General features: G+C 33.6%; 2 protein-coding genes across 2 annotated transcripts; one reads left to right on the top strand and one right to left on the bottom strand.

The window, feature by feature from the left end:
• The first annotated feature begins 9,152 nt into the window (after positions 1–9,152).
• LOC133297704 (receptor-like cytoplasmic kinase 176) lies at positions 9,153–13,233 on the top strand. The gene is made up of 6 exons (XM_061496884.1): positions 9,153–9,558; positions 10,244–10,566; positions 10,907–11,042; positions 11,363–11,505; positions 11,600–11,723; positions 12,554–13,233. Exons 1-6 carry the CDS (start codon positions 9,507–9,509, stop codon positions 13,009–13,011), a joined length of 1,236 nt encoding a protein of 411 aa, XP_061352868.1. The 5' UTR covers positions 9,153–9,506; the 3' UTR covers positions 13,012–13,233.
• Positions 13,234–15,832: 2,599 nt separating this feature from the next.
• Positions 15,833–18,311, bottom strand: LOC133297705 (expansin-A4-like). The gene is made up of 3 exons (XM_061496885.1): positions 18,161–18,311; positions 17,611–17,929; positions 15,833–16,236 (listed from the first exon to the last, which is right to left on the bottom strand). The coding sequence occupies exons 1-3, from the start codon at positions 18,297–18,299 to the stop codon at positions 15,927–15,929; spliced, it is 768 nt and encodes a 255-aa protein (XP_061352869.1). The 5' UTR covers positions 18,300–18,311; the 3' UTR covers positions 15,833–15,926.
• Between the last annotated feature and the right edge of the window lie 6,528 nt (positions 18,312–24,839).

Raw genomic sequence — 24,839 nt, 5'->3', positions numbered from 1 at the left:
GTACTTGTGGTGCAATGGTGGAGGTACGCACGTCAAGGGAAAGAGTTCAAGTCATACGTTTCTTGAAAGGACTCAACGAGCAATTCAACCAAGTTCGCTCACAGATAATGCTCATGGAGCCTTTACCGGATCTGACTAGAGTCTTTTCTCTCATTTCTCAACAGGAACGTCAACTTAACTCAGATATTCACAACGAAGCTTTTACTGAATCGAAAGCTTTTATTTCTAACAGAGTTTTTAATCGAGGTTCTTTTCCTCAAAGAGGCAGAGGTCGTGGTAATTTTGCAGGAAGAGGACGCAACACAAAATTGTGTACGCATTGTGGCAGGACCAACCACACTGTGGATACCTGCTTTGAGAAGCATGGTTATCCTCCAGGTTATAAAATGCGAGAAGCTTCGCGATCTGCTAATGCTGCTATGCAGAATCTGGAGACAGAACCATACTGCAACCAGAACGAAAATCCAGGAGTGATGCTGTCTCAAGATCAGTACCAACGTCTTCTTGGACTTCTTGAGAAAAAAGATGTGACTGAGGAGGTGGTGCATTCCTCCAATCTGGTTCAGACTTCAAATGCATTCGCAGCTCTTGCCAATGACACAGTGATCCCTGATTCTGGTAAGAAATCCTCCTCATGGATTCTGGACACTGGTGCCACAGATCATATTTCATATGATTTATATCATTTCTCTGCCATAAAAAGCATTAAACCGATTCCAATCACATTGCCTAATGGATCGAAAGTTTATGCTACACAGTCTGGGAGTGTTTCTATTTCCCCATTGCTTACTTTACACAATGTGTTATATGTTCCAAGTTTCTCTGTCAACTTGATATCAGTAAGCCAATTACTCCTCTCACTCAATTGTGTACTCACTTTTCGTGCTTCTACTTGTTGGATAAAACAGGTGCCTACTCAGCAGATGATTGGTACAGCTGAGAGGCACAATGGTCTGTTCCTGATGAAGATTACACAACCCAACTACCTTGCAACTCCAAGTGAAAATGGGAAGCAAGAGAAGATTTCATCAGCTTGTTTTAGTAATAAAGAGAATAATAAACCAATTTCAGCCTCTGTATTATGGCACTTTAGATTGGGACACTCTTCAAAGACTGTTTTGAAACACATGTGTAATAAGTTCCCTTACATTGATGACACATATGATCATGCTTGTGATATATGTCAGTATGCACATCAAAAACGTTTACCATATACTAGCAGTGTGAGTAATTCCACTCGTTCTTTTGCCTTGATACATGTAGATATTTGGGGACCCTTTGTTGTTCCATCTATACATGATCATCGATACTTCTTGACAATAGTTGATGATTTTTCACGATTTTCTTGGACTTTCCTCATGCGAACAAAAGCAGAAACTCGTGGTCATTTACAGTCTTTTATTAATATGGTTGAAACTCAATTTGAACAATGTGTTTAAGTCATTCGCTCAGACAATGGAAAAGAATTTATCATGCCTGAGTATTATCTCCAGAAAGGCATATTGCATCAAAGGACTTGTGTGGAAACACCTCAGCAAAATGGCATCACTGAGAGAAAACATCAGCATATCTTGAATGTGGCACGTGCCCTTCTTTTTCAAGCTCATCTTCCACTGCCTTTTTGGTCCTATTGTGTTTTACATGCTGTACACATCATTAACAGGTTATGTACTCCTTTGCTTTCTAACAAAACACCCTTTGACATGCTGTATAAATGTCCTCCTTCTTTTAATCATTTAAAGGTTTTTGGATGTTTGTGTTATAGTAGTACCTTAACCTCTCATCGTTCAAAGTTCTCTCCCAGAGCACGAAAAGGTGTCTTCATAGGATACAAAGAAGGATGCAAAGGATATGTTGTCTTGGATGTCAAATCCAGAGAAATATTTCTGTCAAGGAATGTTGTCTTTCATGAAATGGTGTTTCCCTTCCATGATCAACAAGATATTCAACTCCCAAGACCAAACACATTCCAACCTGACTCCAATGTGCCCACACACCTTGATCCTTTTGAATTTTTAATCAATCAACTACCACAACAAACACAACCACACCATACTCAGCAACCAAATCATCCTCAACCTGATTCACTTCCTATTCGCCGATCAAGCAGACCTCGACAACCACCACAATACCTTCATAATTTCTATTGCAACTATACAAAAACCTTACCTGCATCCCACCACTCGACCCCTCACCCTTTATCTTCTGTCATGTCCTTTGACAATTGTTCCTCCATTTATACATCCTACTGCTTAAGTGTGAGCACTGATGTAGAACCTTCCTCCTACACACAAGCTGCCAAACATACTTGTTGGCAAGAGGCCATGTCAACCGAACTTCAAGCACTTGAGCAGAACAGTACCTGGACCATAGTTGATCTTCCTGACAACAAGAGACCTATTGGATGTAAATGGGTCTATAAAATAAAGAGGAAAGCTGATGGATCCATCGAAAGATACAAAGCTCGTTTAGTGGCTAAAGGCTTCACTCAATTAGAAGGGGTTGATTTCTTTGAGACCTTCTCACCAGTCGTTAAAATGACCACCATTAGAGTTCTTCTTTCCATAGCTAGTGCAAAAGGATGGTTTTTGGAACAACTTGATGTTAATAATGCTTTTTTGCATGGAGAGTTGAATGAGGAAGTGTACATGAGTGTCCCTCCTGGTCTTCTCACCTCTTCCAAAACCACAAAAGTTTGTAAGTTACAAAAGTCTCTCTATGGGCTTCGTCAGGCAAGTAGGCAGTGGTATGCCAAGTTGACTTCGGCCTTGCTGTCTTTGGGATATTCCCAATCTCCTTGTGATCATTCTCTCTTCATTAAATCCAAGGATACTTCTTTTACTGCCTTGCTTGTATACGTGGACGACATCGTTCTTACAGGCAATGATCTCCCTGAGATTGAAAATGTTAAGTCTCAACTTGATGCTCGTTTCAAAATTAAGAACCTGGGTACTTTACGTTATTTTCTTGGTTTTGAAATTTGTCGATCTTCCAAGGGTATCATCATGAATCAACGGAAATACACTGTTGAAATCTTATCTGACACTGGCCTTCTTGGTGCAAAACCGGCCTCTACACCCATGGACTCCTCTTGTAAGTTGCAGCATGATAAAGGTTCACCTCTTTCTGATCCCACCAGTTACAGAAGGTTAGTGGGACGGCTCCTGTATCTCACTAATACTAGACCTGACATCAGTTTTGCAATCCAACAACTGAGTCAGTTCTTGTCCAATCCATTTGATTCCCACATGCGGGCTGCTCTTCGCGTGGTTCGATATTTGAAGAAATCCCCTGCCAAGGGACTTTATTTTCCAGTTGATAATGATCTTGTCCATACTGGTTTTTCTGATGCAGACTGGGCTGCATGTGTTGACACCCGCCGTTCCATAACAGGGTACTGCATCTTTCTGGGTTCAGCTCTCGTGGCTTGGAAGTGCAAGAAGCAGACAACTATTTCTAGATCATCTTGTGAAGCAGAATATCGCTCTTTAGCTGCTGCAACTTGTGAAATGCAATGGCTCCATTACTTGCTGCACGATTTGCATCTATCCCAATCCACTCCTTCATGTCTTTACTGTGACAACCAATCTGCAATTCACATTGCCCATAATCCCACGTTTCATGAACGTACTAAACATGTTGAGATTGATTGTCATCTGATTCGCGAAAAAGTTCAGAATGGCTTAATTCGTTTGCTGCATATTCCTTCCTCTGCGCAGTTAGCTGATGTCCTTACCAAACCTTTGAAGCTCTCTCCTTTTCAGTCTCTTGTTTCCAAGTTGGGACTTGTGGACTTACACCTCCCAACTTGAGGGGGGCTGTTACAATTAAGTTTTAATTAACTGTTATCCGTTATTTACGTAGTTAGTTAATTATCTGTTGTAAAGTTGTTAGAGGAGTTAGTTATCACTTTGGTGACGTGGATATTAGAGTCAGATAGTATAAGTATCAATTCTTTAGATACTCAATGTAACTTTTGCATTTTTACTCATTTTCAATACAATTCTCAATTTCCTTTCAACTCGTAAGAACACCATAGTCGCTGAAGTAGTCAGTTACTATGGACGGGACATGTGTCACTTTTCTAGCGACTGGACATGCAACCCAAAGTAGCTGAGGTAGTCAGCTACTTTGGTTTCCAGCCGCTAGGAAAGTGACACGTGTCCCATCCATAGTAGCTGACTACCTTAACGACTATGGTGACATGGCAGTTTAGAAAAAAATTTCAACTACGTAACATTCAAGTATATTATATTAAAAAAAAGAGCAATATGGTCAATGTCCCTCCGTCATCTTGGTTTGATATTTGCTTTTTTGACTCTCTCGGAGCAGAGTTGATCTAACATAATATATCAATTTTTTTATCAGGTTTAATCTCAATCTTAGATCTGATTAAATTATATATTATTTTAATATATTAAGTATTTTTATTATATAAGTTTATATTATACATTAATTATATTAAACAATTAAAAATACCATCACATATAATATAAGCTTATATTATCAGATTTTATATGGGTTTTATGAGTATAATGTTACATGACCCAAGAAAACTTTCCTACACACATAACTAAGAGGTGGGGTCCACATATTTTTTTTCTCTTTCTTTATTCCACTTTCTCTCTCCTTTTTATTGTGAGTGTTGAAAAATTTTCTTACATCATGCAACATTATACTTATTAAATCCATTTTATATACCACATCTGGTTGCACAATTTTAGAATTTTAATTTTTAAAATTAGAGTTTTTAGTTTAGGATTATTTGTTACTAGTTTATGACCCATGCCTTCGCACGGGACGGTGGTAAGTAAAAAGTAAAAAATATAATTAAATAAATAGTAAAATTACATGAACTTTTCTTGACATTGACTTTATCAGATATGACTTGTCAATCAGAGCATCAAGCTCTTGAGGATATTTGTCCAAATTATCGCCCTAAAATCAAATATGCAAATTACTAGTTAATTGGTTTGTGTTAAGACAAGCAAAATAAACAAATAGTAAACCCATAGACACATAAGACTTGCCCATTGAAAATGCTGCTAATGCAATTCTGCAGCTGTAATGCATAACAGGTTGGTTGCATCTTTGTCAAACAAAACAAACGAAGTAGAGTTGTGTCGTCGACCACCATGACTTGCAGACTGAACCTACAAGTAGAAGTCAGATTAAGTTTGGATGAATAAAAGTTAGGACTATAAAGCATATTTTGTAAGGCAGGACGATAATGAACACAAAGACTCACTTGGGATAATAAGTGGGCAGATGAATGTCACAATTTCTACAATACCACTTGTCAAAAATTCGCAAACACCGAATGGGTGCATTTCTTAGAGCCTTTGTACCACCACTTGAAAGCAGATTTGATGCCCTTGATAGTGGCATACGTGACACATGTCATAGCCTAATTACACCAAACATTAAAAATCAAGGTTGACCATGCTGTTATTTAAATCATGTAAGTGTCAATTGTCATAATATACATTACTACCTCTCTACAATCCTTTATGTCACAAATAAATTTCGTTGTAGCTTCCTTCCAAAAATCAACCGATTGTGAATTCTTAATGGATTGATTCGAAAGCTGCATCAGTATTTGTGCATTTTCTGATTGTGCATCTGGAAATCTGTGTATACAACAATATTGATTGAATTATTTTATTGGTATATAATAACAATAATATGATGTATAAGTTACAAAATCTCAGATTAACCAAAATGACCATAAGATCGTTGTTACATGCTGCTATGTTTTTTTCCCCTGATGGCTAAACCGAGAGATATCATCTTATGGCTTCACTTATGTAGGAGAAATAATTAAGAATGATTGATTTAGAAGTCAATTTTTAAAAAATAAACTAAAATACAAAAATGTATTTGAACTCTCACCTTAAACTTACAACTTTTCTAAAGTCAATTTCAAGTGTGAGCGTCATGTATTTATGAAAATAAAAATCCTTAACTACCGTAGTTATAAAATACAAAAAACAATATCACATGATCAAAGGCCTCTGTATGTTCATCGTTCCAATTTTCATTTTTCTCAATGGGGTATTGAAATCTTTTCCCTAGACAATAAATTATAATGGATGTTAAACAAAACTCCTTTATTTGCAATGACTATACACGCTGTTAGTTTGTTCAGTTCGAGGTCATTCTTCACAAGTTGAATGAGTTTTTTCTTTTAATTATTGTAAAACAAAAAATTGAAAAAATCCCATATGGTTTACCATTGGTACCCCCATGTTTTTTTATCACTTACCTTATCAAGTACTTTAGTGTTTATAAAGGCAAAATGAACAAATTAGCCAAATTTTTAACTGCATTAAAAGTGAATTTAGATTAAAAAAAATCACAAGTGAGGTAAGTGACAAAAAAAGAAAACAAAACAAAAACACACGGGATAAATTATTCTAGAGCAAATCACATGTTTTTTTTTATAACTTTTTCCTAATATAAAATAAAGTGATCTGGTGTATGATTTGAGTAATCTAAGTCCCAAGTTCAAAAATCACAACCTCAAGAACTAAATCATAAGTGATCAATTTTGTTCATGTTCAACACTATCTTCATATATCTTAGAAAGAACTATTTTTTTTGGTAGTCTTAGAAAGAACTCAACATCCAAAGAATTGTCATACCGGATAAAGATCAACATCCAAAGAGTTTTCATTTTTGAACTTGATTTTTCGTGTTGTTTTGACGTGCAAGCACCTAAGTGACATAATCATCATATTCAATACTTGACTGTGGCCTCTGGACTTATGGTTAAACTCGAGTGATAACTTATATTAATTTTCACAAAACATCATAGACGTTGGTGTTAATTTAAAACTTAAAATATCTTAATTAAAAGACAACTCATAAGGTTCAAATTCTTCTGACTTCTAATTTTGATTTTATGTAAAAAAAATTAATTAACAAGTAACATTTTTTTAATATATTATTGATTAAGTTTGTTTATAATAATTGCATGAGAAGGGGTTAAAATGACAAAAGTCACAATTTAATTTTCTCTGTTTTTTAGGAAAATTATTTGACCCTTTCTTCTCTATTTTTTGTGTGTGCTTGGACCCTTTCAATTTCTCGTTTGATTTGGTTTGACACTTTCTTCTCATTGTTTGCGAGTGTTTGGACCCTTTCAGTTTCTCGCGTGATAAGGTTTGACATGTTTCTTCTTTCAAGCTTGAAATGACTTACTACAACAATATTTCAACTGTCGAAAATATATTATAATAAAGGCTTTAACGTCTCTACAGTCAATATAAATAAATTATCTACATTCATCCTCAAAATAACATCGTTTTCAATTGGAAAATTAAAAAATTATAACAAAAAAGATTATAATAACACTAAAATAAATTTAATTATAAAAATACCTTGATTTCCGCCTCAAAACAACGTTGTTTTGAGCTCAAATCGAACCCATAATAAAACCATTTAATTTCAGTTCCACGCAGTGGTCTTCAAATTCATTTTTCCATTACAGTATCATAACAATAGAAAATTGACCGTGTTAACATTTCATGAAATAATTTCGGAATGAAATAGAATATTGCATAACATAAGATAATTTCCTCCAATACCTTTAGAATTAACCTTAATTTTGCATCATTTGTATGAGTGCATGCATATGCTGTGTATCAGATACGTCATAACTAGATGTAGTCAACTAAAACAGTCTCAAATTGTAGAAATACTTGCTCACATTCGGATTATTCTTGGTCCCAAATGGGGTGTGCGGTTGACTTTGGTTGGATTTAGAAAAGTAATTTGGCTCGGGTAAATTAAATCGGTTTTAAAAGGGTGGTTTGATTTTTGAACCAATTTGGTTCTTAAACAGGTTCAAAAACATATAATGTGATCATGTTGGTTTGCGGTTTGGTTTGTGATTCCGTTTGGTCCAATTCATTTATTTTTTTATAGGGAAAAATTATTCTTATGCTACATTAGATAAATTTTCTCTCCTATATATCATTTGATAACCGTATCACTTTTTTTTCCTTTTTTTTCCTAGGTAGTAGAGCCTATAAGTTTGTCTCTATGACATGAAATAACTTATCTCCTTTAACATGAGATTAATAAAACTTTTTTTTCAGGTGAAGGAGCTCACAAGTTTGTCTCTATGACATGAGATAACTTATCTCCTTTAAACATGAGATTAATAAAACTTTTTTTTTATATTCCTAGTAGTAGATTTAGTTTGATTTTTAGCTCAAAACAAATCAAATCGGTAAAGTGATTTGATTCTTAAACCGAATCAAATTTTGGAAAATGATTCAGTTATTGAATCAATTTGTAAAAATGAATCCGATCTTGAATTAGTTTGAAATTTTTTTTATGCACTTCAGATTGATTTATAGTTTGGATCAATTCATTTATTTTGTTTTTTCATAGGGAAATAATATTGTAACAACTAATTAGTGTTATAACCAATGTTACTACCAATCAATTTCACCGTTAGATCGATTATGTTGATCCAGCGGTTATATGTTTTCAATCTTTGTATGATTATGATTCCCTATATTTAATACTTTATATTTATTTTCACCTTTGTATGGTTACGACTTTTCATACTTAATGCTTTCACAATAAATATGAAAAATCACAACTATACAAAGAAACAAATAAATATAACCATTGGATCAACATAATCAATCTAAAGTGAAATTCATTGATAGTAACACTAATTGATTATTACAATATCCTCACCGTTTTTCATATCCCTAATTCCAAATGTTATTATTTTTTTAAGTTAACCTTTTGTTCAACTTTGACTAATAATCCCTGGAATCAGTTCAATCATCATAACAAGTATAAAAAAATTGTACCGAACATTTAGCTACATGGTTAATTTCATGAGCCAAAACCAATTTAATCATTGGATCATTAAATGTGTCAAACTAGTGACTTGAAAGGTCATGATCATTGAATATAACATTAAAAGATTATGAAGATTTGAACGATCACGGGGTTGGCTCAAAAATAATAAGATCAAACCTGTCATTTATTAATAAAATCAAAGAAGATGTATGACCTATGCATTTATTTTTCACCTACCTGACCGTTTTTTATTGTGAGATGAATAAATTCCCATTTTGTTTATTGGATGAAAGACGACGAAAAGAAAAAGTAGATAGAAAATTTAAGTCAACCATCTACTCCTATGGTTTGTCAAGAGCCTCCATTAACAAAGTGACCAAAGCTCCACTTTTTTCTTGTACTTTTTGCTTTATGATCCTTCTAATCCAAACCCAAATCATCAAAAGTTGAAAAGTTTCTGAAATCTCCGCTACTCAGTGCGCAACCACTAGGACCTGCCTAAAGTCTAGTGGGTTCTTTTTTTTTCTCCTGTTTGGATAGTGCTTTTTGCATTTTGGGTTGTTGCTCTTTTCAACTCACTTTGCAAATTTTGGCTTACTCATGGTTTTGTGAGTTTGTTTGTTTGCTTGTACATGAAAGCTATAACCCAAAATCTTTGATTCTTGGGGTGATTTTTGTTGATGGGTGCTTGCTGGAGCAATAGGATTAAGGCTGTGACTCCTTCAAATACAGGTAAAGCTGCTTCTTGAATTGCAAGTTGAATCAATTTTGTTTCCTCCTAATATCTGAATGAGCTTATTTTTCTCTCAAGATTTGGTTTTTTGGGGTTGGGGTGAATATGGGATTGATTGTCACAAACTTAAAGTTGTTAACTTTATAGAGATTTGGGCTGCCATAGACATGTATACTAGTCTGCATGATATGCTTAAGATCCTTTCATTTTAAGGTTGCTATGTCTTATCTGATATGGTGATGTGTGCTTCCTCACCGTTGAATTTGATCTGGGATGCCCATTGCATTCCTAAATTCTAGATTTGGGCATTAATGTAGACTTTAATTCTTTTTAAACCCCTTGAGAAGCCCCACTCAGGAGTAGGGTTTTCTCTAAGGTGATTAAAAACCATTCCTCATTTGACTATCACTAGCTAGGGTAGGGGTGAGGGCAATACTTCTATGTAGGGTTATCCTTGCATATTTGCAAAGATATTGTTTTCCAGATTCAAACACCTTTCAATCATAAAGGATTCTTGGGAAAAAAAACTGTAATTTGAGAGAATATATCATTAACAACATAAGGATAATTTTGGGTTTTGTTGGATTGCATGTCAATTTTGTAATGAGTGATGACCTTGTTTATTTTATTTGTTATAAGGCCAATGATGGTGACTGAAGTTTTGTGAACTTGTTATTTTTACAGGGTTCACTTCTAGAAGTGTGAGCAGAGATGGCTATGACATCAGCTCAAATAGCAGGAGCTCATCAGCCTCCATACCCCTGACTCCTCGGAGTGAGGGTGAGATCTTACAATCTTCCAATATGAAAAGCTTCAGCTATAGTGAGCTAAGAACAGCCACAAGAAATTTCCGACCAGACAGTGTCTTAGGAGAGGGTGGATTTGGTTCAGTTTTTAAGGGCTGGATTGATGAGCATTTACTTGCTGCTACCAGGCCAGGAACAGGCATGGTTATTGCTGTGAAGAGACTTAATCAAGACGGGTTTCAGGGTCACAAGGAATGGTTGGTATGTATCAAATATCAATCCTTTTCTGGATACTCATTAACTTTCCCATTCTGATGCATAATCTGGCTTTAAGTAGTAGTGTAGTAGCGTAATTCTAGGCAGCTCCAAGCTTTTTTGAATACTCATTTGCTTAACATGCCTGATCCTGTTTGAGGGATTTCTGTAAAACTCGGCTTGTTAACTTTACCTGGTTTCCTCCTTTGATTTTATGGGCATTAATGGCCAAATGGTGCAACTAAAATATAGAACTTTTTGGATGACTAGATTAGGATACTAAAGTTCAAGAGATGTCCAACACTGATTGCTTAGTGGTTAATTTTCTTCTTGTTTTGACTTGCAGGCTGAAATCAACTATCTTGGGCAACTACAGCATCCTAATCTTGTCAAGTTGATAGGTTACTGCTTAGAGGATGAGCATCGGCTTCTAGTTTATGAATTTATGCCTAAGGGCAGTGTGGAGAATCATTTGTTCAGGAGTAAGTACCTTCCAGTTTTCCAGTTTATATGAATTCACTCCCCATTAAACTTCGACTAGCAAGACTGGGGTTTGAATCCTTCTAGTCTTACCTTTGCATATTTGCAAAGAGGTTATTTCCGAATTCGAATCAGTGACTTTTCAGTTGTAACGGAGCAATTTTACAACTGCTCCAGACTCGCTCTCTTTTCTAGTTTATGAATGTTAGAGAATATTTAGGATATCTTAGATTATCTGACAATATCTTTAGAATATATTGAATCTATTAGTAATATAAATTATGGATGATACTTACGTCGACAGAAACCATCCTTAATGCAGGAGGATCATATTTTCAGCCACTCTCTTGGACTTTAAGATTGAAAATAGCCCTTGGGGCAGCAAAGGGTCTTGCTTTTCTCCACGGCACAGAAACTAAAGTCATATACCGCGACTTTAAGACTTCGAATATCCTGCTTGATACTGTATGTATATATTGCAAATTTGGCCTTGTTATGGTTGAATATGATGTATTTAGCATTCAATCACTAAGCTGCTTGATTCACTTTTGTTTTGCAGAACTATAATGCCAAACTTTCTGATTTTGGGCTGGCCAGAGATGGACCAACTGGTGATAAGAGCCATGTTTCTACTAGGGTCATGGGAACCCATGGATATGCAGCACCCGAATATCTAGCAACAGGTATAGAATCTGGTGTTTGTCAAATCGGGTTTCTAACTTACATTTTGGGTTTCCATGCTACAGTTTTTCAATCTTAAAATATGCTGTTTTTGTTGATAGACTGCATAGATCATTTTTATGCCACTTTCTTTGTTTAGTACTCTTCTCTGAAGTGGTGTTTACACATTATTCCATAGGAAAGGTTTCAAGCAAACTTACATGTACTTAGTGCCCTTAGTTGCATTTACATTCTTCAAGCTTTCGCAGAATACCAATTACATGGTTTGCTAGTACCACTTTTCATGGGATATTCCTGTGCACTTTCTGCATAAAACCATTCTGTTTCAATTTTCATTTATAGGTTGTGATAATACTAGATTTGAGTGACATTTAGTATCTTACGTTAATATGAAAACAAGGGGCCTTTTGACCTGTTTAATAGAAAAGGGAAACATTTCCATCATTGATTCAAAACCCAAACTTTTTTTCAAATTAATGCAGTGAGATGCGTATGAATATGTGTGTTTAAGTCGCGCATGGGGTGATGTGCAACTTGTCCAAAAGCTTGCATTATCGTGCAAGTCATACATCACCCCTTGCGTAACTTGCAATGCCCCGACACTGTCAGGTGCGTCTAGCTTTTGCATAAGTCACGCATCACTCCATGCGAGACTTAAATGTGCATACTTCATGCTTGTCTCACCGCATTATTTTGGTAAGATATTTGACTTTTGAATCAATTAGGGAAAATGTTTCCCTTTTGACATTATTATGGTCAAAAGGCCGAACACAAGGAGGTGATGCATATTATATTTTTGTTACTAAATTATTCCTTCTTTTTTTTATACTAGGCCATCTCACTGCCAAGAGTGATGTATATAGTTTTGGAGTAGTTCTTCTGGAAATGTTATCAGGAAGACGTGCTATAGACAAGAACAGGCCATCTGGAGAACATAACCTAGTTGAATGGGCAAAACCTTATCTTTCTAACAAACGTAGAGTTTTTCGCGTAATGGATAGCCGTCTTGAAGGCCAGTATTCCCTAACTCGAGCTCAAAGTGCAGCCACACTTGCTTTTCAATGTCTTGCAGTAGATCCTAAATACAGACCCACTATGGATGAGATAGTAAAAGCATTGGAGCAGCTACAGGAATCAAAGGACAAGTTGAAAAATGTTAATCAGAAAGAGCATAGAGTACGTGGTTCTGGCCTTGGCCATCCTAATGGGCTCTCTCCATATTGCAAAGGAAGTGTAGATGCTCCCAAAAAGATGGTTTATCCTAGACCTTCTGCTTCTATGCTTAAGTGAGGGAATTTTGTGATGAGGTGAATATTAAGTAACTGCAAGCAGTTCTTAGGTGTGGCATGAATCATATTTATTAAGCAATGTATAGTTCCTTTTTTTTCTTTCTTGTTGTAATTTGGCCTACATTTGAAATTCTTTTTTCATTGTGGTCCTGAGTTTTTGTCATAGTGCAATCTAATCTGGATCCGTAAGGTGTTTTATGGTTATGTAATCCTGTACAACATTAGAAGGTAGCTTATGTCGATGATGCTCTACCTTTTTTTTTTGTGAATTCAATGACCCTAATTGTCTCTTTCGACAAGTCAGATTCGCTCGGTATCTCCCCAACCCAGGTGGGAAAAGGAGATCGCATAAATATGAAATTAATCTCAAGTCGAGTGGCATGATAAATATCCAGCTTTAACTTCAAAAGTCTTCTTCGGAATTCAAACCTCTACTCTTTTGAGAGTTCCTCCATTCTAATCCTAGGATTATGCTTTAGTTCGCCTTTTATGACTCCTTAATTTTCAAAATAGTCAACTTCATAATCACAATCCTAGTTCTATTAATGGGTACTTATTTCTTATTCTGTTATCTACAAAGATATACTTAAGGTTCAACTACTTATTAGACTAAAGAATCTATACTATTATATTTTGTTAAATGCTCGAATTATAAATACAATGAACAAAAATACAAAAATATTGAGGTGATCAATCTCAATATTTAGCAATCAAAGTAATTATAATTCAAATCAGATTGAAAAAACTCTAATACACGGTCTTCGTGGAACAAATATTAACTGAGAAATACTACTTATATGCTTTGAGTTTTAATTTTAATGTTATACAAAATACTTGGAATTTAAGTCTTACTGAAATTGACTTTATTCAAGAATATCAAAGTACAAACTACTACACCAAATCCTTACAAAATCTAATTATCACAACCAAAATATAAATGTGGTCTAATACAAAACTAAATAAAAACATAGACTTTATTGGCTAATACTTCTTCTTGCACACACATCATCTACTTTAGGCTCTGTCTTCTACATCCTCAGTATTACTTTTATATTTCCTTATTATAAAGCTTCTTCACTCAAAAATTCCTTTCTTTTATCTTCCTCTTTCTTAGTAAAGTTTTTTTTTTTTTTTTCTAAATTTCTCGAGACCCTTCTCTCCTTAATTTCTCTTTATTTTCAAGCAATGGCTAATGGTTCATCTAACTTCTACTTATAGGAAAAATATTACCATGCCAAATGTAAAAATTAATATGATAATAGTAAAATATTATTCACCTAATAATCATTAAAGAAAACATTCACATGTGGAATGTCTTGGAATTATGTTTTCATAATTTATGATTGATTTATATATTTTTGAAGTGTTGTTTATAATAATTTATGATTGATTGATATATTTTTAAAATGTTATTTATAATAATTTGTTATGAATTATATGTTTTAAAAATATTATTTGTAATAATTTATGATTGAATTATATGTTTTGGAATGTTATTTGTAATAATTTATGATTGATTTATTATTATTTTTATTATTATTATTATTATTATTATTTTGAGGGTTTTACGCTAACTGGGCAAAAGTCATGAAAAAATGTGGTGAAACCAAGAATAGATATTTATTTTGTCTCTTTTATATATTTTTTCATTAAAATATTGGGTAAGAATCATTGTGATTTTTCTATTTTACAAGTTGGGCATTTATTGCCTCAATGTTCCAACTTCAAGTGAAGGATTAGAAATAAGGATAAGGATGTGAAAATCATATCACATTATATCAAGGGTAAGGACAATTTGTTCAGTTTTGTATCTTTATCTTACCTCTTAAGTCAATTATAAATTATATAAAGTTCTCCTATTAAATGATTAAAGACACAGTATTATCCTAAAATATGCATCAGATGCGATTGCAAGAAATCAGAAAACAATCCAAAATTGAAAAGCATGAAATTACCATGACCTTAGCAGTCTCATGGTCCGGGTCCAAAACAATCAAAATGTGTTTCTACAAATGTCCAGAACCCACCTTGATTTTGTTTCACAACATATGATATACTCTCTTATACAACAAAAGTTACCCTAAAATGGCAATTGCATTTTTGTTTAAAAAAAAAATGGTTAGAATTCAATGTATACCTACTTGACTGTAATTTTTTAAGTTATTCATTCATTTGCTTTTATTGTCAACGCTCGATTCCAAATCAGCAGCTTGGAACTTGTATTATTACAGGATGGCTCTCCTAAGTACTTTAATTCGTGAAAAAAAATAAATAGGAAAAGATAAAACTTTTAGACAAAGTGATAAGAACAAACAAAATATTTCAAAAGCACAGAGAATCATCATTTTCGGGACATAAGAATATTACCAACGTAATTACTACACGTCTATATTTAAGCCATAAAATAAACATTTGAGCTAACACCAAATAAATGTACCTCAATTTGGCAGGAACTACATCAGATAGCAACACAATTCAACCATTTAAAAGAGGCATTTATCACAAATAAAACATAATATTATATATAATATTTCACGTTCATAACAAAGCGAGCTGCGGGCTACATGCACCTTGTAGCCTCCTCAGCATCCATTCAGTTAAAAAGCATTGCTGGGTAATAAATATACCACCAATGCCCATTATACTTATAATAATAATAACACTCATAAATCACCCAAAAAAACAAAAAAAAAGCTAACTTCACCATACACCCCCCCACTCACTCACATTTATAATAAAGTCACTTTAACTTTTCTATCTACCCCTCTCTTACTTTTTTGTCCCAACTCACTTTACCCAACATAGCTTCAAACTTTCCCGGGAAAATAGAGGAAAGTTGAAAGCGGGAAAACTAAACCGAACTTCAAAACTACAAAAGAGCCATAGAACTTTTTTTATTTTGTTTTTACTTTTTTTTTAGACACGGAAATTCTTGCCCGTGAAGGTTTGACCAAACTGCCAATTAGGTGATGCCACGTTCATGGAGGTTGAGGTGCGTCTGTCACTGCCGGTGACTCTAAAGGAAAGGGCCTGGCCCATTAAATCAGCATTGGATTGCCAATTTTGCCCCCAATTTCGGCTCATGCTGTTCCACCCTGTCTTGGTTCCTTTCACACTAACGTGCACGATATCCCCTGCACCAGCAACGTTGGTTACCAAAACCAAGTTGAAGTAACGGAAACCGTTAATTGTGAATCTGATTCCACCGTTCTTTCGGCATGGGACCCTGTACCACAATAAAATAAATAAATAAATAAATAAATAAAATTATTTATAAAAAGTTCAGAAAAACAGAATAGTAACATCAATCACTGTTGACGGTTAAAACTTCAAGGTTTGACTAGGAATTTTGGTAATTTAATATTTTACGGAGCCCAAAAAAAACCCTGGTGCATTTTCATTGTAGGATGTGTAACTGTGACCTAACACACCGGCACAGAACTAGGTATAATGTTTTCTAGGCCGTGCCCATATTTTCCGGGAAAATTCTTTTTTTTTCTCGGGTCATTTTACCAGTGAACCCCCCAAGGTCGGATTATGAATTTACAGATTCAGCCTGTGATCTGTTGATGGTTTGAGGTTAGTTTGGTCATTATGTGGTAAATACTATAACTAAAGCATAACCAATATCATAAAAGAGAAAAGGTTCTCATTAATAAATTCTGACAAATTAATCTGCGATAGAGAAATAAATATATGATTATGATGTACAACAGTATACTATTAAAAATGTATAAAAAAAAAAAGTATACTATTGAAAAAAAAGCTACATCTTAAACAAGTAGAAGTAGAATATTCTGTAGCGACGAATTTGGATTTTATATAATAAAAAAAAAAAGCTACATCTTGAAACAAAAAGCCAGAACTATATAAATATAAATTGATTAAATATTAATTATGTTAAGCATGATTTTAATTATATCTTGATTTAATTATCCACTGATGTCAATTACAAAAAAAGAAAAAGTTTAATTAAGTAATGCGGCTATTCCGTTTGGGTAAGGGACGACGAAGCTAACAGTATATTATTATTATATTTTTAAGCCACATTTTGATCCAAAGAGCCATAACTATTTAATACAAATTGACTAAATATTAATTATGTTCCAATCTTGAAGTTATGATTTTAGGTGAAACTTTACTAAACCACTAAAAAATAAAAAATAAAAAAAAAGTAAAACGGCTATTCTGGTTGGGTAATGGAGAGTTTGTTTGTTTGTTTGCCAAGAAAATCAGCAGGAATTTGGGAAGAAAATAATAAACATAAAGCAAGATTTTTTAACCTCATCTTCTGAAAGTTCTGTTTGGTCTGGGTATTGGGGTATAACTGTATAAGACATGTGACCTCTGTTTCCAAAATGGAAAAAAAACACCAAAACTCAGATGCAAATTTACAATTTCAGGGGACTTCTATAAAGAGAACTATAATAATACCCCCACTTCAAAAAAAATATATTATAATAAAAAAAAGTAATTAACAAACAAATAAAACAACGCAGACTGAAATTTTCTCACTACTTTCCCCCTGATTTTCCCAGCATCCAAACAGCAAAAAAACATGAGAAAAAGCAAATCTAAGAAAAGGGGTTGCTAAGCTCACCGGCGGTAACTGACGGGGACGATTCCTGCACGGTACTGAGCGATCTTGAGGAACATTGGCATGGCGAGATCAAAGTGAGGGCGTGGTGGGTTGCACCAGCCACCATTGTCACTGGGTAGAGCCAAATTCGGAGGACAAAAGTTTGTGGCGGTGATGGTGATGTAAGGGTTTCCAGGGTTGCACCATGTTGGATCTTGGTCACACTTGATCTCGAAGCATGCACCACAACTCAAGCCATTGTTGAAAAGTGCTGTGCTCAGTGCTGCACTGTTCACACCATACCCTTGACTATACAAATTCCCATATCCACATGCACCACCTAACAAAAAATGGTAAAAAATAAGAATAAAAATAAAAAATCATTTCAGAGCTAAAAGATGTTAACTTTCATTATTAAGACTAAAGGGTAATGCTATTGGGGTGTTGTAAAGCATTAAAAATGAGAACTTTTTAATGGGTATAGCCCCAAAAGGAAATTTGAAGAAAAAATATAGAATGCAAAATGGTGAAGAGTGAGAGAGGAAATGTGTGTTGTAGAAAAGGGTTATACCCATTGTTCCAGAGGCATCACTGCCACCGTAGAAAGTGGCATGGGCACTCTGCCATGAGCCACCGGTGTAAACACCCGGAATTCGAGCACTTGTTGCAACAAAAAGAGTGACCAATGATGCAATGCAGAGAGGACCCATTCCAGCCAATGCAGAGAGAGAGAGAGAGAGAGAGAGAGAGAAATTTGTTAGGTTGTGTTGGTTTGAGTGAATGGGAATGGGCACGAGGTAAAGGGGTACTTATGGAGAGAGAGAGAGGCTAAGGAGTGGGGAGAATCTGCAAATTGTAACCAGCTAGTTAATGCAGTTTCTCTCTCTTCACTCTTTTTCTTTTAGTCACTATCTTATTATTTAATTTATTTTTGGGCAATGTGGTTTGAAAGGGGCTTTTGTTTTTCAATAATTAATAATATCATAGGATATTCTCACACACAGATAATGTTACGTACAATGTTACGACCACATCTTAACCGTTGATTTCCGCCAATCAACGGTTATCATTTATTGCGAATTAATAATTAATTAATGAGTTTGATTTGAAAAATAATAACCGTTGATTGACGAAAATCAACGGTTAAGATGTGGTCGTAACATTGTGCGTAACATTATTTGTGTGTCAGAATATCCTATCCCATTAATAATTAATTAATTGGTTTCAATTTTACTTTTATTACAAGAAATGGTTTTGGGCCACTCATTGACAGAACATGAATTGATGTGCATGTGCAATGCACATGTGCCTTCTTCCTTGAGGTTAATTTTGTTTGGTCACAAGAGAGGAAGGCGGAACACTAACCATTTTGTTACTGTTGGCCAAAAAAATTATCAGATATTATGTTAACAGTAAATTTTATCAAAATGTCATGTGGCATATTTCGCTATACTGTGTAGTGAAATATGTGTGCAAATAATTCGCTATACAATGTAGCGAAATATGCCACGTCAGAATCAAAAATGTCACGTGTCAAAATTGTAGGGTAGCGAATTTCTTCAATTTTGACACAACATTTTTGGTTCTGAGCAATCTGACGTGACATATTTCACTATACTGTGTAGCGAATTATTAGCACACATATTTCGCTACTACGTGACGTTTTGGCAAAATTTACTGTTAGCGTAGCAGTCTAGTAATTTTTTTGACAAACAATGATACTTTGGTCACTGTTCCGAAGAAGGCAAGCCTGAGCTTAATTTGTAGAAGAAAATGGTGATCGATCTTTGAAGTCACATAGCTAAACTTGTGAGGCTCTGCTCTTGCTTTCTTACTTAAATCATGCTTCATGTTGTCTACAAATAAAAGTAATCTTATTCAGCTCATAATATGAAGATTTTCTTTTTCCCAATAAAATTAATCTCTTAACATCAAATTTATAGCCTCTCAATTGAAAATTTAATTTTAGAAGTACTTTACGTCAAAATGAAATAAAGATACATCTAAACATGGAATCTAAGATAATGACAATAAAATTACTATGCTATTTTTTCCTTTTCTTACGAGCATCAAATATATAAATAAAACATTAAAAAAAGTGTTTGGGATTTAGAGAAAAAAATACAAGGTATCTTAGAAATTTTATTTTTCTCTTACGACATAAATTTTCTAAAATACTCCATACTTTTTCCCTAAACAAACGCATCATTTTAGTTGCATGAAATACTTTTATCTTTATGTCAAGAAAAAAATATAATTATTGCAAGGAACATCCACTTTCTCTCAACTTGTTTAATTTGGAATAAATACCAATTAATTGGTTGGAATAAGTTCATGGTGTGGTTATGGACTTATGGTAATTGACATTTCTTTGTGGTTGTTGATGGGTGAGTTATTAGGGTGTTTTAGGATGCTGAATAGGAAGGAATGAGTTTCTATGGAAAGTATCACAAGCAAAGGTGAGGGAGATTTTCGTACTCTAGAGGTGGGGCTCTAGCAAGGTGCTAAGGCTTGGTTTCTCAATGGTTATCTCACAAGATTCATAAGACATCATAAAAAGTAGGATGAGAAACATTATTAGTATTATTTATTAAAACACCACCTAATACAAATGACAATAAAATAATTATCTAAGTGACATATTTTTAAATGAAGATAGCACTAAGTGTTCAGTACTAATGTAATATTGACAATTTCTATTAGGGAATACCTCATTAGTTCCACTAATAAAGAAATATTGTTAGACAAGAGACATGGTAGTAACAGATTTTTAACTCTCTTTTTTCAAAATTTTTTATTATTAGATAAAATATCATGTTGACACCGCTAATAGAGAGTGGAACTTAGTTACCTAGTAAAGCCAACATAAGATTTCACCTATTATAATAAAGAGTGTTAAAAAAGTGTTGAAGAGAGTGTTGCTAGTAATTATCCCTTAAAGTTTTCGATTGACAAACAAAATATTTTAAGATGTTATATATCATGAGATTATAGAAAGATATACACCCACTACTTTATATTTTTCGAAGCATATAAAAGAAAGAAAAGAATAATTATTGATTGAATACGATTCTTAGGCAATAAAAAATGGAACAACCTTTAGGAATTTAATAAAAATCGTCTTATCCTTAGAACACAATAAGAACTTCAAAAACATTGTGTATTCTCATGTATCTAGAAAAATAAATTTTATAAGCGAAGCACGACCCGCTTAATCCCAAAAGAAAGAAATTGAGAAGCATTCTTACAAACACCAAATTTTACCCATGAATAATCCCACAAGAACTTAAATAATGACTGACTTTATGGCTCAAAATGAAGGGCGATCATGACCAACTCCTTTCCTTTTGTTTGGAGGTTTATCCCTGGTAATTAGCATTGGGTGATTGATCTTGTTAGAGAAAATAAACTTACATAAGTAGAATTCAAGCTTTTTTCATAATGATTAAATAAAGTAAGAAGTCTTTATTGATTAGTCAAAAGTAGAAGAATTAAGAATACCTAAACTACTAGAAAAGAGAAAATTCATAAGGATTAATCTTCCCAACACATATAGCCCAAAGAAAAGAAAGAAAAGAAACATGAATCTTAAAACAGAAATAAAACCCTTCTATTATTGATAGAAGGAAAACATAATGAAGAAGAGACCATTGGGGAATTCAAATATCAAAGTATATGAGAAGTAGCAATAGTCAAAAAAGTACCTAAAAGAGAGAAAGAAGTCATCTTAAAAGGCCTAAAATGCTTAAACCCAACAAAAAAAAACCTAACAAAGGAAACACAAAAAGTAGAGAAAAATAGAAAAAATGGCATAGTAACTTGCAATAGAATGAAAAGGAAGATGTTACATATAGAAGACTTGATATCAAGAAACTTTTTGACTTCAATTGTGAAGCACATTTTTCAATAATCGTAATGATATCTCCCAATAGCCATAAAATTTGCAACTCGTTTGGTGGACATTTTAAGGTAACAATATATAGGATAAGAAGACTAGATAAAAATAGGAAATAATAACAGCCTGATAAGCTCATATCTTATTCCGTGATTGATATGCACTAAAAAAAATAGCAAAATATAATTATTATATCTATATTGTATTTGAATGAAACTAGATAGTCTCGGGATACAATTTAAATAGACAAAAGTATCCTTCATAAATGATTTCTTATAAAAATTTTAAAAAATTGGCTTTTAAATTTTTTTTCGTTTGATTTATTTATGGATTAGTTCCGATTCTAAATTTTAAAAAAAGAAATTCTAAAAGTAATAATTTTAAATAAGATCTATTAAAATATAAAAATAACTACAAAAATTTTCAAAATAAAAATTATATTTTTACCGAATAATTTTTTAAAAAATAAGTTTTAAAATGATTGTCAATTTTTATGTATGATAAATGTCAAAATAATTTGAATATTAGTACAAAAAAATTAATTCATATTATCATGATAAGGCTAGAGATTTGTTGTTTAGTGGTTGCTTTAATGGCTGAGATGCTTAGGCTTTTAGTTGTGGTCATCGTGTTGGAAGGTCATCTTCCAAGGATGAAGCTTGATTTGGGAAGTCGCTGATCTCACACCACACTTTTTCCATCCTCTATTTGGGCCTGTATCTTTCCTTGTCCCCCCTTCATTGGGTAGTGCTTCTGTGGGGGTGTGCTATCTCTCTTTTCCTTTTCGACCAACTTATTGATAGAGACTCCAGTTCTATTCCTGGGCTAGCTACTAGCTTAGACTCCGCCTTTTAAGTGTGGCCAAGTGGTAAGTCCTATCTTTGCTATATGAGAATATCTTATCTTTCGAGGTGTCATGAGACAATTAGCGAGTTCTAATTTAGTTATTCCTTTTGTTGCTCCATAATGCTCTATCCAAAATGAAAGTGAAAGAAGCTCATGTACCCACTTTTCTTTCCCCCTATTACTAGGATGGTTTGGAGAAGAATTTATTCCACTTTATAGTGAAGTGTCATATCCTAGAGAAAGGGATTTACTGGTCGTTAATATGTCAGGGCCAGTAACGGTCAATTTGCTGAGTTCCTTCGGTATAGTTCTTTCAAGCGCCCCACATCATGATGAAGGTGGCTGGCCGGTGGCAATGATGTTAGAGGTCAATGGCAGTGGTAAAACTGACTCTCATGTTCTTAGGGAAGTTTAAGAAGACAAAGGACAACTTTTGGAAGAAGAGTTTCCTATTTTATCCTGTTGAATCCTAACCCAAGCCCATTTTAGGGTAGCTTATCAGACTATTTACAAGATAAAATGAACCAAAAGGATAAAAGAATATTATATTTTGTTGGCTCACTAAACAATTTAAGAGCATAATATAATAGTTTATTCTATTTGGTCTCCAGTATCTTGTCCATAAAATATGCCCTTAAGCTATCATTAAATTACATAATGAAGTAAATCACCTTACCAATTTTCAGTAAGATTACTTCCCATAGGACACATGAAAGTAAGGGTCAGGGTTTGTGTTATATATGGAGTTGGGAAGCCAAATATGAGAGGGATAACAACCCAACTTAAGGAAAACCTTGTAATTGGTGATTATTGCTAGCAAATCTTTAGTTCTTGGTGCATATACAATATATGTTTTGATTATAATAAAGACATAATAGAAAAAAATAGTAGAGTATTAATCAAGAGGAAAAAGCATAAAACATGTCTAAAGATTGAAGATGAATGTGGAGTCATAGAAATAGATTAATAACATATCAAATAGGCCAAAACAAGCATAAGCTATGAAGAGACCAATAAGACATTAAGTCCAAGATAAAAAAATATAAAGAATTGAGCATCAAACTCAAGTTAAGAAGAAATAATAAAAAATGGGATAGCAAAAACAAATACATAAGTTTCAAGCATAAAGAAAGCTAACAAGCTAAGTTTAAGATTTAATATAACGATCAAACTTCAAGCCATCATTTAAGAAGCTTAGTCTAAGGCCTTATTAGATTATACTTTTAAGACTTAGACCTATATGTAAGGGTATATGTTGAATTGCATTGCGTGAACTCAAAGTGTTTCCAAAGTTGCATATTTCAAATTGCATGAATGTTTTGGAAAAAGCTCTCAAATATAGATGAAATACGTTTTAACATGTCTTAATCTCATATACATCTTTCTAAGAGTCATTTTTATTATTCTGGATGTTAGAAACATGTTTGGATTGAAAAGAAATGAGTTTGGCTGAAATTCCTAACCTTTAGTAAGGTTTGGAATCGATTTCCGACTGTTGGAAATAGATTCACTCCCTGAAGGGAATCGACTCTCTTAATGGAAATAGATTCCCTCATGCTGGGAAGGTTGGTAATTGATTACACTTGCTTGGGAATCGATTTCCCTTATAATAGAAATGAAAATAACAGCTATAAATAATTAGTTTTCAATGGAAACACTACATATACATTCCCAATGGCATTAAAACATTAATATCATCATTGTTACATATCTCAAGGATGCTTTAAGAATATTTGCACTATCTTTTGCATATCTTTCAATGATTTCCAAAGATAATTCATATTTGAGCTCATTTCTTGAAAAACCATATACCTATAGAGCTTAAATTTGTATTATCCTTACTTTAAGAGTATAAATCCATTCTTATACTAAACTTGAGTGATTGCGGGTAGAGAGACCCAAAGTTTTTTAAGGTTACCAAATATTCATAAACTTTGTGGAAGTTTTAAGGTTAGCAAATAACCAAAGACTTGGTTGTTGTAAGATTTCCAAGCACTTGAAATCTTGAAGATTGTAAAGGTTTGTCAAGAATCCTTGAGTAGCTAGTAACTTAAACATAGGTCATAGTGGTGGTAACCAAACCATGATAAATTGAGTTTGTACTTCTCCATCATTTACTCTTTAAACTATAAGCCTTTATTTTCTAATTGGATATCTTGTATGTACTAACATTGCTTGTATATTTGTGATAGTTTGTAGGAAATTTTCCATCTTTATTTACCCGTTATCTCTGTATATATCAAACATTGCATGAAGTTGTAGTTTAGAAACAAGATGGTATTTGTAAAAATCTTATCTTACGTAAATCATCCCTTGTTAAGTACGAAAGCCATATTCCTAATAATCAGGATTTATGTGATTGATCATAAAAGAAGGACCAAATAAATACAATCAAGTGAGAATTTTTTTTCAACTTCAATAAGTGAGATATTGAATTTTGAGTTAAAAGTATTTATCCAAATCACACCCTCAACACTTATAAATACTAAGCATCCCCTTATGCAAAGAC

Source organism: Gastrolobium bilobum, unplaced genomic scaffold, assembly GCF_033153095.1.
Source record: "Gastrolobium bilobum isolate Gb01-03AN ecotype WA unplaced genomic scaffold, APGP_CSIRO_Gbil_v1 utg58868, whole genome shotgun sequence".
Classification (NCBI taxonomy): Eukaryota; Viridiplantae; Streptophyta; class Magnoliopsida; order Fabales; family Fabaceae; genus Gastrolobium; species Gastrolobium bilobum.
This window is presented reverse-complemented; position numbering and strand designations above follow the sequence as displayed.